General features: G+C 36.3%; 1 protein-coding gene across 2 annotated transcripts in view; it reads right to left on the reverse strand.

Moving 5' to 3' along the window:
* Positions 1-16,527, reverse strand: part of CLIP2 (CAP-Gly domain containing linker protein 2) — a 117,878-nt gene that overhangs the window by 20,580 nt on the left and 80,771 nt on the right. The window contains exons 5-11 of one of the 2 annotated variants that reach the window (XM_063457415.1): positions 14,561-14,774; positions 13,476-13,673; positions 13,174-13,277; positions 11,482-11,542; positions 5,987-6,091; positions 2,610-3,554; positions 1,414-1,471 (exon numbers count right to left, since the gene is read on the reverse strand). In XM_063457415.1, the coding sequence (XP_063313485.1) occupies positions 1,414-1,471; positions 2,610-3,554; positions 5,987-6,091; positions 11,482-11,542; positions 13,174-13,277; positions 13,476-13,673; positions 14,561-14,774 (1,685 nt within the window). The remainder of the gene's footprint in view (positions 1-1,413; positions 1,472-2,609; positions 3,555-5,986; positions 6,092-11,481; positions 11,543-13,173; positions 13,278-13,475; positions 13,674-14,560; positions 14,775-16,527) is intronic. The other variant, XM_063457416.1, reaches the window with a different exon arrangement.

Consider the following 16,527-nt stretch of genomic DNA (forward strand, 5'->3'; position numbering starts at 1 on the left):
CTATATTGTTCCATACCTGTCATATACCTGTCATTAGCATTGCTAGCATCAATTGTTGTTGTATTAATTTCACATATGTGGTAGACAGTTGTCGTATGATGGGCAACATCATTTCAGATGCATTTCACTTCTTTCTGTTTATTTTCAATGTGAAAGAAAGTTGGATACCCAAAAGGGATGCAACTGGGTGTGTGTCTAGGGGCGACCTGAACAGGGGGTAACCCTCACATAAGTGTATAAATAGAAAAGCAGACTTGGTGAGTCAGAACAGGTAGGGCGCCCCCTAGTTGATAACTATACATATATACAAAAAATATTAGAACATAACCTTTAATTGTTGCTGTAATAAAATAATCATGCCTATAATAGGAAACTTGAAAGAAAAAGGAAAATATGTAAAAACACAGGAGGATAAAAATAAGAGAACGTGCCTGGACGGGGATATTTGTCCCAAGGGAGTCACCTTAAGAATATGGCAAAAAATCCCCCTATCCTGTAGAGTCTGTCACTCAGTAATAGTACCTCAGGAGAATGTCCTTAATATGGAAAAATTCCTACCACAGATGCTCCAGACCACTCCCTTCAACACCCCCTGACAGTGACAAAAGCAGTCTGTGGGGTTAAGAAAGTTGCAGACAGTTGTCTACTTGGGAGAAAAGGGGTAGCACAAAGTGGTGATAAATGAGGTCTATATACAATGTGATCAGCCCCTCGTCAGGATCAGACAGCTAAATAGATACAGTGTAGCAGGTTACGTGACAACTGCTTAACCCCTTAAGGACACATGACATATGTGACATGTCATGATTTCCTTTTATTCCAGAAGTTTGGTCCTTAAGGGGTTAAACACTGTATCTAGGAGAGGGGAAAAATAGAGGGAAATTGGCGTTGCACAGAAAACGTTTGAATTGGAAGATAGCCCTAGAAAAAAGCTATTCAGCGATACACACACCGTTGTCTGACGAAAAACTGGAAATTCCCCGTCAACCACACCTTCACCCTCCCACCCCACTCTCTCTTCTAATGAATTGTTACGAAAATGTCGAGAATAAACTAACTGGCTGATCATGCAGAGAGACAATACTAGTAGGAGTCCAGGTTCTCAACTATCCTTCCTGCCTGCTACCTAACACGTGTTTCGGCGCTACTAAACGCGCCTTCTTCTGTTAGGTAGCAGGCAGGTTTAACCTCAGAAGAAGGCGCGTTTAGTAGCGCCGAAACACGTGTTAGGTAGCAGGCAGGAAGGATAGTCTAAAATTACAACCCAGTTAAATTTAAGTATGAATGCCCCTTTAAGCAGAAGCATAATCTAAAATTACAACCCTGTTAAATTTAAGTATGAATGCCCCTTTAAGCAGATTCATTACGTATTGATCATCTTGTAGTAAAAACAGAACATTTAAAAACAAATACCTTCTAGTGCATTTTTCATTTTTATTTTTTCTTCAGAAATATCATTGGTTTCTATCATCTGAAAGAAATAGAAAACCCAGCATAAAGTCATTCAATTGTTAAAAAAAATAAAAAAATAAGCAAACACTTACTATACAATCCCTAAGAGCATTAGCATTTACATACTTAATATGTGAACAGAGAACTGACCTATAGAGATTCCAGTCTAGAAACAGAATTATTATCAACAATAGAGTAAGTGCTGAGGATTACTTAAGTAATTACTCAAGTTCAATAATCCATATCTACTACAAAAATGTGTATGCACCTCAGAGAGTGCCATTGTAGTCAGTCTCGGGCAGCAAAAAGTCTCAAAAAGTAGATAAATATATGGCTTTCCCAAAAAAGTACAAAACAATCTAAATTGTTCTTACATAAAAGAAAAATAAACTGTGTTTCTATAAAAGAAAAATACATTTTCTCAAAGTGTACTGGTTTTCTAATGAACAAAATTGCATGCACACTTTCCTTGGATTTTTGGAGATTATTCTATTCAAAGTGTCCTTGAAGTATAGTTTGGAGAAAATACGAGACAGAGGGGATAAGATAGAAACATTTAAATACATAAAGGGAATCAACGCGGTAAAGGATGAGACTATATTTAAAAGAAGAAAAACTACCACAACAAGAGGACATAGCCTTAAATTAGAGGGGCAAAAGTTTAAAAATATTTTCATGAAGTATTACTTTACTGAGAGGGTAGTGGATCCATGGAATAGCCTTCCAGCTGAAGTGGTAGAGGTTAACACAGTAAGGGAGTTTAATCATGCGTGGGATAGGCATAAGGCTATCCTAGATATAAGATCAGGGACTAATTAAATTATTTCGAAAATTTGTCAGACTTGATGGGCCAAACAGTTCCTATCATATTCTATGTCTCTAAGTATATTCTATGTTATATGCCATTAATATTAATTTGTATTGTACAGAATCAGTTCAAAACCATGCGATTACCTTTCTGCCAGATCTCAAAATGTGGATCGACCCACAAGATAATTATATGAAAGTAGTAATCATATTCTATATGTATCCCCCAGTTTGACAATAACTAATTACAAGATCATTTATCATGGGAAGAGACTGGGTGTTCTGACAGTATATATTCATAAAACTGAAGCTAATAGAACCAAGCCTGGAATAACATTACTAGACCATACATTTGCATTTTGAGAAGAATGAAGATCCTCCATGGACTGCAACTTGTTTTCCAATACCAGTATTTTTTCCTGTAATTTTTGGATCTCCTGCTTATTTCGTATATCTGCTTTCTGAAGGGTATCATAATCCTGCATTTTATTTTCTGCAGTTGAGATCTGTTCTTTTAAGAAGGCAATGGATTGTGTCTGGTCATTGTATTCAATGTGTAGCTTTTCAAGTTCATGCACTCGTACTTCTGCTTCCCGGTATTTATCTTTAACATCCTGGAGTTCTTTGAGGTGCTGATTGGTTTTTGATTCTAGCTGTGTTTTCCAGTTATCATTGCCTTCTTCAACTTCCTCTTTAATCTCTTGCATTTTTGATTTTAGATTCTCTTTCTCCTTAATATGGACTGCTAATTCAATCTCGTGCTTGGCTTTCAAGTTCTCAAACTCAAGTTGATGTTCCATTTTTAGACTTTCTATGTTGGCTTTGAGCTCTACAAGTTCTTTGCATTGAGTGTCAGGACTAGTAACCAAGGACCCCTTCAAGTCTTGCAAAGATTTCTGATGATCAGAGACTAAGGTGTCCAATTTAGATTTCCAACTGTCCATCATTCCCATATTCTCATTTGTAGCTTGCTCAAGTTTTTTCCTCAAATCTGAAATCTCCTGGACATGTTTCTCATTCAAGCTTTTCAGCTTTTCAACTTCTTGCTGATATCGTTTCATGTTTTTTTCGTACTTGTCTCTCTGTTGACTGCTCTCTTTTAGGTGCTCTTTGCTGGCTGACAACAGTTTATCACGTAGACGCAAGGCCTCAGATTGCAAACCAAGATTGTGCTCAGGAATATCTGTTTGACTTGAGTTCAACAAGCAGTGCTGTAGGTCCTCAATCTCATTACGTCGAAGGTTAAGTTCCTCTTCCAACTGATTGATCCTAGACTGCTCTGCTACAGTTGTAAGCTGTAGAAATATAATAAACACATAAACAGACTTAGCAACTACTAGAACATATTAATATATTCAGGGGTAAGCTCTGAATACTTAAAATATATGAACAAGCAAATGTTTTAGTAAATTATTTTACACCAAGTATAAAACTCTTGCATATGAGAATAATGCTTATTATTAATACAGAAATTATTATTGAATAAGTCATGATACCTATGGCTATTGTATTATCACTTTAGAGCATAGTAATTTATTTGTTCAGGAACAGTCCATTGGAGATCACTATAGTATTGCTCTATATATTATTTGATAAATTACACTCTGGGACTCATGACAGATTACCATGTCATTAGAGACTTAATCAGAGGCTTATATGTCCTGGTGTAAAAGTAATCATCGATGACGTATGAATGTTAGCAGTCATTTGTTAGCAAATACAACAAACAAAAATAAAATAAATCAAATATATATATATACAGTATATACAAAAACATATTGAAGATGTAAGTTGATTTGTTTCTCTAATCATATCTAGCAAATGAGTTCATATTTATAATGTGTTTAAAGTCAAAGAGAAGAAACATGTGACCCCTAGATGACATATCTCTTCCGAATTTAAGAACACAGGATGGATTCCATTTTAATTATGGTTGATCTCATCCCTACTTAAATGTGATGTCAAGTGACTACTGTGAAAAATCACAGTGAATGTAACTGTGCATAGAGTCAAGCATTTACATCAGAGGTGCCCAAAAAGTAGATCCCCAAATGTTTTAAAACTACTACTTCCATGATATTTTGTCATTTTAAAAGCATTCTAAAGATATGCAAAGCATCATGGGAGTTGTAGTTCTAGAACATCTGGGGATCTACCTTTTGGACACCCTTGATCTACATCATTAGTGCTGCAACCTGTTAAAAAGTATATTATTTATATTGAACCATACCATTCCCATGATGCTCCACCATCCTAAGGTCGTCAAAGCACCATCGGAGTTATAGTTTCTACAACAGCTGGGGATCTACCTTGATCAGCTCTGCTTTACACTTATCTTACCTACATGTTCAGTGTATGACTTTGGTTTTTGTGACCCGTTTTATGGTTTCTCATATTCACCTATCTAATGCCAGGTAATACTATTTAATTTACACGTAATTTATTTTAAAATATGAGTAAACTTTCGTAATTCTATTTAGTGACAAAATATGTGGCAACTGTAATTCACCATCTCTAAATGTGATCATCATTTCAGTGGATCTAAAACCAGGATTTGGTGTTTACTACTGTTCCTTATATATGATATATATGATATATGAAATACAAGTACACATTAATATGATAGCATATGTAGGTATATCAAGTTTTTCTTAATAAAGAATTACTCAAATATATTTTAATTTAGCCAGATTAAATAATTACTTTATTTATATTTAATTGTTTTTATGAACAGCCCCACTCTGCAAAGCCCCCTCCAAAAAAAAAAAAGTCTTCTAGGGTAGACATGCGAATGTGATAGAATAGACCAGGCATAGTCAACCTTCAGCACTCCAGATGTTTTGGACTACACCTCCCATGATGCTTTGTCAGCATTATGGGTGTAAGAGCATTATGGAGGATGTAGTCCACAACATCTAGAGTGCCAAAGGTTGCCTATCCCTGGACTAGACATAACAAATTACATAATTATTGTCTAACACAGAGCAGTTTTCTCTATTTTCATGATGTAATCAAGTTAATTTTTAAAAATCCAGCAAACACTGTTAATGGCAACGATAGACAGTCTTCAGGTTGCTCTACATTTTTATAGTTGAAAAATGCTAAAACAACTTTCCAAGTAGATGTGAATTTATTTTTGGATCACTGTTTAAACCACATGCAGTTAACTTTCCTTTGCTCCAGTATTTCAAAATGAACATTCATGATTAAAAAATGGAAGAAGCAGTAATCATTACATGGAAACAGACGAGGTAAGTGCCAAAAAAAGCCCCCCAAAAAACAAACAATGGTCCGGTGTGCTTTACAGCAGACGTAAAGCAGCAGTATACCATAGGCCTCTGATATTAATTTATTGTCTTCTTCCTTACATAATCAGAAATATATTTGTCTGCTTATGGTATACAATATTTCTGATGTTTCTAATATAGTCAAATGTGAAAAAAATGAAATAGTCAAACTGCATGTACGCAACAAAATAATTGCCATTTAGGAAATTAAACACTTTTAAGGATAAATGCGTATTCTAGGAGTACTACTGCTTTAAGCCTGGAAAAAAGCAAAGCAAATTATAAATCCTTCGGAAGGCATAAGAAGTGAAAGCAGAAATAAAAATTTCAGAAGCCAAAATGGACTAAAGCAACATAAAGCAAAATGGTTGGGGCCTTGGGATATAAATGAGGCTGGTAAATGCTTTGTGTTGCAGGCAGGGTCATTTGTCCCAGTTTACCCTCTTGTCCTCTAATTCTTTGAGAAGCTTTGCAGTTTTTGACTTCTCAAACAGTAGATTCTGCTCGAGCTCCCGAATTCGGGCATGCTCCAACTGCGTCTGAGTCTGCACACATGGAACAGGAAACAGAGAGACAGCAGAAAAAGAACAGATGCAATATCATCCAACATCTATAAGAAAGAACAGCGGACAAAGTCTAGAGGGAAGAATATTGAATAGCATGCTGTGTTCGGTCGGTCAGCCAGTATAACAAAAGGGACAGAGAACTAGTAATCATTCATAACATTTGCAGCTATTTCTAGAACTCAATGCTACTAAGTTTATATAAGTGATATGCAACTTAAAGCAGCTCCGTTGTGGTCTCAGTGTTAACATTATCATACAGACAATGAAAACGATGTTTCCTAAACTAAGACAGTTTCAAGCTATTGTTTCTAAAATGTTGGTTAAGTGTGAATAGTCCGGAATTCAAAATGAATTCAAAGAAAATCAAATTGTTGTGCAGATTCATATTTAGAATTTTGTGAATTCCAGACAATTCACACATTAGTGAAGACACCTTTAGACTGGAGTTGTTGACCCTCTTTTTCTAGGGGTGTCTATTTTTCATACTTTCCCATGGACATATCCAGCCCTCTTCACAACCTGAATACAAGAAGTGGCTGAGATACCTCAGCCAATCACTGTGGCATTTCTAGTCCCATGGAAATTTAGTGTGCATTCTTGATGTAACAGATCCTGAAAACGAAATTCTTAATGTAAAATCCCTATGACGGTTGCACTTCCGTACATGTCTTGGATTTTATCCACTGAAGAAAATTGTATTAATTGAAATAGTCAAAATATAGCTCACCTTGGTGAGAAGAACTAGAAGCACTTTTTAATCCAGTATACAAATGTTTTTCTGAAATTTATTAGACTACAATCTTATTAATGATGATTTCGAGGAGGCAGAGCAAACCTGTGATGAGGAGACCCTCTGGATGCTGAATTACAGGTAACAGCTTTTCTGTTGACTAGGGAAGAGCCAAGTAATCTAAACTTTAAAAGGAGAACACTCAAACATTGTATTTCTAACGTTGCAGTGTTCCTTTAATCATTACAACAGCACGTTACAAAGAATCAATAATTATTTAGATATAAGAAAGCGCTATACTAGCAGTCATCATATGGTGTTTAGAGCATTCCTCGTGAGGTCAAATCATACAGTATTTACTCACTAAAAGGTAAGGGTTTTATTTCACATTTTAATTATATGAAAAAATATTCAGATCCCATAAACTTGCATTGCATTCTCTGACAAATTTGTTCAAATGTTGTTCATTTTTATCCTGCAATGTTTTTTCCTGGCACAGACCTACCTTGCAAACACCCCTTTTCTAAAACATGCTGACACCGAGAAATGGAAAGCCTCCCCTTTGTGCAGAATTGAGTCACAGTTACAAACTGCTGGCCTAGCAAAGCCTCACTGTCTGCTTATTATTGATCTGCCATTCTAACAGATATTTATAAAGCACCAACATATTCTTCAGCACCGTATAGATTACATTTTGTTTGCGACAGAGGGGAGACCAATCCTTATTATTGATGGAATATTTATCAATAAACATAATAAACAACGAGAGATTCATTTCTTAAAAACTGAATAGTAGTAAATTAAAAAAAACTGAGTTGCACTATTTAGGCAAAAGTACTTATTGGAAATATTTCCCAATGCACAGTCATGGCTTGACTGTTTTAGTATACATCTATAGTGCGAATTGTTGTGAATTCACCAGGGAATTTAAATTGAAACCAAAACAGATGAGCTAGACATACAGCAGGCTTGGGTATATTATCTCATTTAGCTGTTCTGGTCTAAAATGTGCCATCCCATGATCACTACCTGACAATTTACAGCTTAGTTAACCCTGTTATAGGGTTCATCTTCTTTTATTTGCACGCATAACATAAAAATATCCCTTTTTCATCTCCTGATAATTGTACTTATAAAAATGACAATCAATGTAAACATAAAGAATTGTTATCATGCTAGCTGTAGGGTATCAGTATGATAGATTTATAACACTTTTCAGGTTACAGAAGATGTTAGGTGAGGCAGAGTAAATATGTCATTTTTACAATATCTGTATTTCTAGTTTGTTGGCAATTCACTGGTGTTTAGTTGGTGGAGGGTCTGGTTTATAAATACTACACTATGGGGTTAATGCACTGTGGTTTTAAGGACATTTGTACACTGAGTAAGGGACAGGGGTACCAAAACGCTTGTCTTTCATATGCTCTTCAAATAAGAGCATGGTTCCACAAGAGGGCTTATCTACTAAGCAGCACATTGTGTTACCTCCTGTTTTTATTGTGGGCCATCAAACCAGCACAATGTATAAATTGAAAAAGATTTTGTCATGTTACATGCGAGTAAATCCCTCTAAATTTTCTCTGAAAAGACACTTCTGACTCTGAACAGTTGGAATTTGTTGATTCTTAAACGCAGCACTTTAAACCAACGGTACAGGCCGGAAATGTAATCGCTCTGCCTGACTCAAGAAAGGACAGTTTAATGTCACTGCACAATGTGTTTCTATATCAGAGAATGTCAATGAAAGAGGCCACCCGAGAAGAACGAACTGCAGAGAATGAGTATATTGTTACTGAAGCCAAAGTGGCAATGTACAATGGCTGACACAGCTTTCATATAATGTATTCTGTCATAACGTAAAACACAAGTAACCAAATATACTGGTCTTACCAAACATAATCTCACAAAATAAATAACCTCTGCAAAACAAGTAAGCAATATCTTGTCATTAAACTATAGGAAACATCTTACTAATAGACAAACTTACAGACAAGATTGTATTAAGTAAGCATAATAATGATACAAAAATTTGTACTGTTTATCATATCACAGCAACTGTGGCTTTTATATTGCGTTTTTGCCTTATAATAATGTGGTTGACATTAAAAACATTCAAATGTCTAAATATTTACATCCTAGAGTTTTCTATGGAAACCACATCCGTAAAAAAGTAAACATCGACTGACCCCTTCACTACTAAGCTCTTTTAATAAATAAGTAAGCAAGAAGCACAACATGTGCCTAGTCTCTCTCCTAGGATTTTCTTGTTTTACTGTAGTTAAAACCTTTCAAAAAAGCTCAAGAGTGACTGTACAGCAATCAATTGCTTTTCAGGGCAACGTAAAAAAACATATTTATTTAAAATGAATGTGTTCAATAACCCTCAGCCCCTTTCCTCAGTTACCATCCATCCAAGTTTTTGCAACCACTAACCCACCCTTGTTTAAGATCATTTACAGCGTGATGTTTAACGAGCCTCTAATACTCACTAATTAAGTACCTTACAAGCTAAACAGTATTTGCATAAGCCCTTAAAAGTCTGTCCATCACCTTCAAATTCCCCTTACTATATCCTGTGTCGACTCTCTATTACAATGTTCTAGCACTTTGTACTTAGCACTAAGTACTTTGCATAAAAGTGCTATGAAAGCAAGATATTAAGCTAATGGACAGAGTCCTATGTTCCTTTTGCACGGATACGTATATTTGTATTGCAACAAAAACATTGAATATGAGTTCTCTGAGAATGGACAGAAGTATGGAATTAGTACTTGCTTTGGTCTCAAAAACGTTTTGCTCACTTGTTCCAATACAGAGAAAGCCTGTTCTATTTGCATATCAGACTGATCCCACCATAAGGACATAAGGACAGTCCAGATATGAAATGCCGGCAAGTTACCCACTGCACAAGAGATTCAGCAACCTGGGATGATTGAATGCCTGCAATCCCCCTATTGCACAATGCTGTGGATCACGTTGGCACTTTATAAATACTAAATAATGGCACATTGATCAGTTTTAATTTTGCTAAATATTTTAGAGTTTATATGATGTATCTCATCTCACAATGTTTCAGATAGTCTTTGATGTGTGCAGTTGTAATCTCTGCATGAGAAATGAATGAGAGGATTTTCTCAGGTACCATCCACGTGTTTCTATCTGAACCTTTGTATGGTAGCTTGTGTGCTATTGAGGGTTTTTTTTTTTTTTATTAATTCTGTAATTTTAATTAGGGATGTCTAATTTCAGAAACAAGAAATATAAAGAAATGTAAGAGTCTGGTTAATTAACAGTTTTGGTGAGTTGACAACTGACTGAAATATTGCTAACATAGCTGAAATGGCCTTATTTTTTTTAGTCTGCCTATGTTGGACTATTATTTTACAATTGCTCACAGTTCACTGTTTAGTGACCCACCCTCTTAATGTTTCAGTACTGAGTTCCACCAAGTTTACAAACAGCTTGTTTCATGTTGAGTGAAATCCCAATCTATAAATTCACTACTCACTAAAAGCAAGTCAGATGTGAAGTCACCTAATCTAATGACTCCCTCTGCCCAGCTTGGTTCAAGATGACTTATACTTGGAAACCTTAGTAAACAGCTATTTATTAAAGGGACACCTGAACAACTTTAGCTTAATGAAGCAGTTTTGGTGTATAGAACATGCCCCTGCAGCCTCACTGCTCAATCCTCTGCCATTTAGGAGTTAAATCCCTTTGTTTATGAACCCTAGTCACACCTCCCTGCATGTGACTTGCACAGCCTTCCATAAACACTTCCTGTAAAGAGAGCCCTATTTAGGCTTTCTTTATTGCAAGTTCTGTTTAATTAAGATTTTCTTATCCCCTGCTATGTTAATAGCTTGCTAGACCCTGCAAGAGCCTCCTGTATGTGATTAAAGTTCAATTTAGAGATTGAGATACAATTATTTATGGTAAATTACATCTGTTTGAAAGTGAAACCAGTTTTTTTTTCATGCAGGCTCTGTCAATCATAGCCAGGGGAGGTGTGGCTAGGGCTGCATAAACAGAAACAAAGTGATTTAACTCCTAAATGACAGTGAATTCAGCAGTGAAATTGCAGGGGAATGATCTATACACTAAAACTGCTTTATTTAGCTAAAGTAATTTAGGTGACTATAGTGTTCCTTTAAGCCCCAGTTTGTAGCAGAAGTTTTTCAAGCAAGCAAAGTTGATCGCTTTTCTTGATGTCTCAACTTGTAAAACCATAAAATGTTAAACTATGAGCACCGTGGCAACACTACCCTTGTAATAATACATGTTGTGTATCTCTCCATACATTCTGATGCTTATACCTGCACCAAATTCCAACAATAGTTGCAGTTTTAAGTCTCTCAGTTACTCAATCCCATACTGGTACAAGAGCTTGTATGGTTTCTAGTGCTTGGTTCATGGTATTTGGCGAACCTTCTGCCCTACACAGGCTTACAGCTCCACTCATGGAGTACAATACACAAAAATAGTATAATGAAAATTAAAAAATACTTAGCACTCAATTTGAAAATTCAAATGTTTTATTTTATTTTAAATCCATCATTAAATAAAATCTCGGCCTGTTAGAAAAAAGTTCTTAATAAACACACAAACTACTTAAAAGCTTCCTAAAGTCTAACAATACCTCAAGGTCTCCCTTTGTGATAGACTCCTCTTCCACTCTGAACTGGAGATCTTCAACTCTCCTGTATTGAGAATAAACCAGTATTATGCTTCAATTATGACACAGGTAACAGCAGCTAATATTCAAACATTATTTAACATATTGCACAACTCACTCTATTATTCCCCTTGACATGTTTATCTTTGTTTAATCATTTTTTTCTATATACTATGATATTCATTGAACATGTTCTGGATTTGGCCATTAGACTGATCTGGGGGATTCAGATGTACAGTATTTTTTTTTAAGGAAAAGAAAAATGTCAAATTAATATTCATTATACAAGCTGTGCTTTAAATATATCATACATTTTATATAAATTGTAATGTGCTATTTTACTTTATTATTTTGAGCCATGAGGTATAATCTTGTAATATTAAATTGTTATTTTCTATATTGTATGTATTTAAGAAATGCTTAATACATTGTTATTAAACAAAAAAAATGCTTGTGTGTTTGTCACAGCAACAGCATGTGTTAATAATGCAGGTGAAAGGCATTTTGCCATTTTTTTACACACAGAACAGCATGATGTTGGAAAGTGACTTCCTACCGTAATTATGACAGCTGATGGATCCTGCTGGCTCTCTTATACGATGAAACTGGCCTGCTGCTGAGTATTTATTACAATGTATGCCCTGGCACATAAACATACTATTTCCAGAAATAGAACAACATAGAAAAATATAAAGTGTCTAATACGACACCATAGAAGGATGCTATTTTAGATTATAAATATTTGGTACTTGCCATTCACTGTATTAACCAGAGTGTCTGCCTTATTGACTTTGAAATTAGTAGTAAGTCCAGGCACTAAAGATTCTATAAGATTTAGACTTTAATAGGAAAACCCATGCTTGGATGTTACTATTAAAGTCTGAGTCTTAAAAATCTTGAGTGCCTGTATTTATTACCAGTTTTAACCCACAATATTATGAGTTTTGCCACCCCAGCAGCCTAGAGCACAGTTTCACAAAGAAAACATTGCTTTAACATGAGTGCAGTCCATCTATTGTGTTAACCTTATTACTTTTTGCCAGAACAGAGACAATAAAATGACATAGAACAAATGCAAAAACATACAATGTAAAGCACTGTTATGTCGTATATAACCATAGCAGTACGATAGCTGAAACTGACCGTAATTCATTATTCAAGAAAGACTCCTAAATCTACAAGTAAGGAGCCCATACAGTTTGTATGAGGTGTAGCGAACTTTGACATTTTAAAGAAAAATATCTTTTTTTTAAGAGGAGATTGTTTCCAATAATGATTTTCATAATAATAATACAATGGATAAAATAGCAAACATAACATGTAGATAGAATGTGCTCCGTACATATACATATCAATCCACCTATATACAACACATTTTGCACTGAAGCGGTACTATATAAACCAAAAAGGAGGGGGAGAACACAGTCTCACTAAAGGAAATTGAACTTTAGTGTGACAAATGTCAGAACGCGTGTAAAGAAGGAATGAAAAAAGAAAAATGGTCAAAGGAAAGAGAAAAGAGAGAAAAGGAAAAGAGAAATCAAAGATAAGGGGAAGGACTGTAGGAGAGAAGATGAGTGAGAAGTGTTGAATGGGCAGGAGGTGTAACAGCCTTAATGGGGCACACACATGCACACATTTTGTATTTTGGATTACCTTTTCTCTTCTTCTAGTTGATTGAGTAGTTCAATTTTCTCTTTCTGTGTTGTTTCCACCAGTGCTCGAGCACGCTGGAGATTGCTCTCTGCCTCTGTAATATACTGTTACAAGAACAAGGTCATGTGTGAAAATAGGGCAAGGCTTATATGATTACCATGTCATGGAGAGAATGAAAAAGGGAAACATTACCATCGGGATATAGCTTTCATAAAAGGAATATTAAACACCTAATATAGAACTCATGTATTACTCTTACATACAAATATAGTGGGAGATTTGACAGAATATTGTTTCGTTACCTGCTCATGTTGAGTTTTCAGGTGTGTGAGCTCCTTCTCCACTTCACAAATGTGGCTGGTGGCTTTGGCCACTTCAGCTCGCTCCAGGTCTCTCTCTGCCAACAGTTGCTCAATATGCTGCTGCTTTTCCTTTAAAGCTTCTTGCAAGGCTGTAGTTCCTGAAATCTTTCGTGCGTACCGAGATGAGGTTTCTGTGAGCTACGGACAATAAAAAGAGACCCAGTAGTGATTTTCAAAGGGACTGCAGAAGATTACATATCAAAACGCCAATGCATTGTTTTAATGGTTCATAGCAATTTCTCTAGGACACAATATTCTTCCTGTAATCTCCATTGCTGATCAAAAATGCTTTCTGTTTCCTAATCCCATGTACAGTGGAGTACAAACACATTTTACAGAGTATGCGAGTTGTAGCAGCCTACATGCCCTTTTCTGTTGAAAGGCTGAATGGCACGAAGTTCACAATCAACTTACTCATATATACGTGAACTTGTCTCTCACTAAAAATACAGTGCCAGATTGTGGTCATACAGATGCACTGTGCTGAACCAATAGGAATTCCATAATTCCCTTCTATTTATTGTTAGAGTGTCCAGGTGACTCCCGTATTTATAATATAATGTCCCTTCATACCACTGCCAAAATGTTGATGGAAAAGTGTGTGGGTAGATACAGACCCATCTTATTGATATTTAACCCTATACCATTGGTGGTTGAGGTAACAAGGACACTTTCACAGGGCAACTATGGATTAACATGGGTTCTGGGAAAATTGTTCATTGGGCCCGCTTATGTTTTATCCCCGTGATAATCTGAGCAGTAGAGATGGTGAAGATGTTGCTAAACAATTTTTGTGTAATGAACACAATTCTTAGCAAAGAAGTAATATGCATTGAAAATATATTTTAGTGCTTGCCTGATTCTACATGTACATTGATCATGTAACAACATTTGATAACAAAGTTGTGATTTTGCATTCCAGGACATTTATTTTCATATTAGTTTAAAAAAATAAAAAAATATGAAGCCTAGACATTACATCCTATACATTTATACAACTTATTTGAAACAGAATGGGCACTTACCAGGCCACTCCTGCTGGGCCTTCCACCAACAGAAGATGCCACAGAGCTCACAGAACTGATGGAGGAACTGCTGGGGCTGTGTGTTAATGCTGACACTCCCATTGCCATTCTCTTACTTTTCTTGGCTTTTGCAGGGCTTGTGGATGGGAACCCAATGCGGATGACTTTGTGAATGGGGGCAAATAGCCCAAATTTTGGTGGACACTGAAAATACCTGAGGAAAGAGGTAGATTATGTTAGCACCAGTAGTATTCTGGATTATTCTTACATTCTAACACCTATTTATCAATTTTAATCTTACAGTACAGAATTGGCAGGACCAAGCCACCATTAGGACCCAGAACAGACAGTGAGGAACCAGGAGTAGATAGCCCAGCGATACACTAGTTTCAAGTGGGCTACTCTGAAAAACCTGGATGAGGTTCGAGGCATTTTTCTCACTCTCAGAGAAAAATCCAGAGTTGCATCTCTTTGTCTAACATATATATAAACTTTGAAACATAACTTTCAAATGTATTATATGCACTATACAACAGCTAAATAAATATAAATAAGTGTTTGGCATATTGGGTACACAGAAAAATACTCATGCTAAAGGTTTGCTAGGCAGCACTTAGGGATTTGGGTTGTTTCGTATACCTATCGAAAGGAATGCTGTCTTAGAAAAAACCCAGTCACTTAAAAACACCCTACTGTAAAATAGATATATATAATAATAAATCAACGTCCAAACAAATTTTGTGTAATAAATATGTCATGAAACTATTAAAATTTTTATGTAACATTTAAATAAAAAAACAGTAATTTTTTTTTTTTTTTTTTTGAAATTCTTTATTTTTGTTGCGCAGGTGGGTACAGAATTATTGACGAACGCCACAACAGCGTATATGAGCATATCAACAAATTAAACAGTGGCAGCGATACATGCGCATTTTTAGATTTTTAGGTACAGGCTTATCCTTACGCCATAGATACGTCCCTATATGCGTATTCATGTTTAATAGTGGCGTGAGTGTATGTATAGATTAAAATATAACTGATTAGACATTTTCGCGTTAAACAAAACTAGTGGGTTGTTACGTTGCTATATAGTACGGTCGCATAGTAGTAATAACAGTAAAGCTTTGCAAATAGACAAAAAACAAAAAAACAAAAAACATAATGGAGCAGGAACACATCGCTAGTTATAGTAACAGGCTAGTGCTTCTAATGCATAACGCTATATTCAGGCTATGTCTAGGTCACTTTACTTCAGGGCATGACAGGGTGTACAGTGCTGGCTACTGATAAAGATGTAGTTATATGCAGGTTCCCCGCTTAACTATGTGTATGTGTCATATTCAAGTAAACCATATATGTCAGACTCCTGTGAGTGGATTATAACATGCTTTAGCCTTTAGTTAGCTTATGGTTGGTACCTATAGTAGCACTGAATTGTGAGTAGAGACTGTGCGGACTTATGGGAGGCCCCCAATGCGATTTATAATACACAGGTTTGAGTCCTATAAAAACAAGGAGAGAGAAACAGACATTAAGTCCCCTTCTTGAGTTGACACATCCAATGCTTTTTTGGGGGTAGTTGTGCGCTTCTCGCAATTCAGAGTCCACTTCTGATGGAAAGTCTCTGTTCAAGGGGTGCCACCTGTAGCCGGTGCCGTTTGGAGCCTTTGGTGAGTAGATCTCTGTCAGCCATCGGTTTGGCGTACCAGGGTGTCCGGTCTGCTTCCAGTCGCTGGGTGCCGTTCTCTATACTGGTAGTCTGCTGGGTGTTAGCAGCCTGTGATACACTCCTTGGCAGCAGGGGTTTGGGTGATTGCCTGACTGCTGCTTCACCACGTGTCGGTAGGCCCCGTGGCGTGGTAGCGGTTGCGGGCAGCCGGCGGATCAGTAAGTCTTCCTGTATTTTGCCCAGAGGAAGAAGAAGAAGAAGGCCACCGAGTTTCCAGCCTTTGCGGAGGTGAGTAGCA

This window comes from Pelobates fuscus, chromosome 1 (genome assembly GCF_036172605.1).
Source record: "Pelobates fuscus isolate aPelFus1 chromosome 1, aPelFus1.pri, whole genome shotgun sequence".
Classification (NCBI taxonomy): Eukaryota; Metazoa; Chordata; class Amphibia; order Anura; family Pelobatidae; genus Pelobates; species Pelobates fuscus.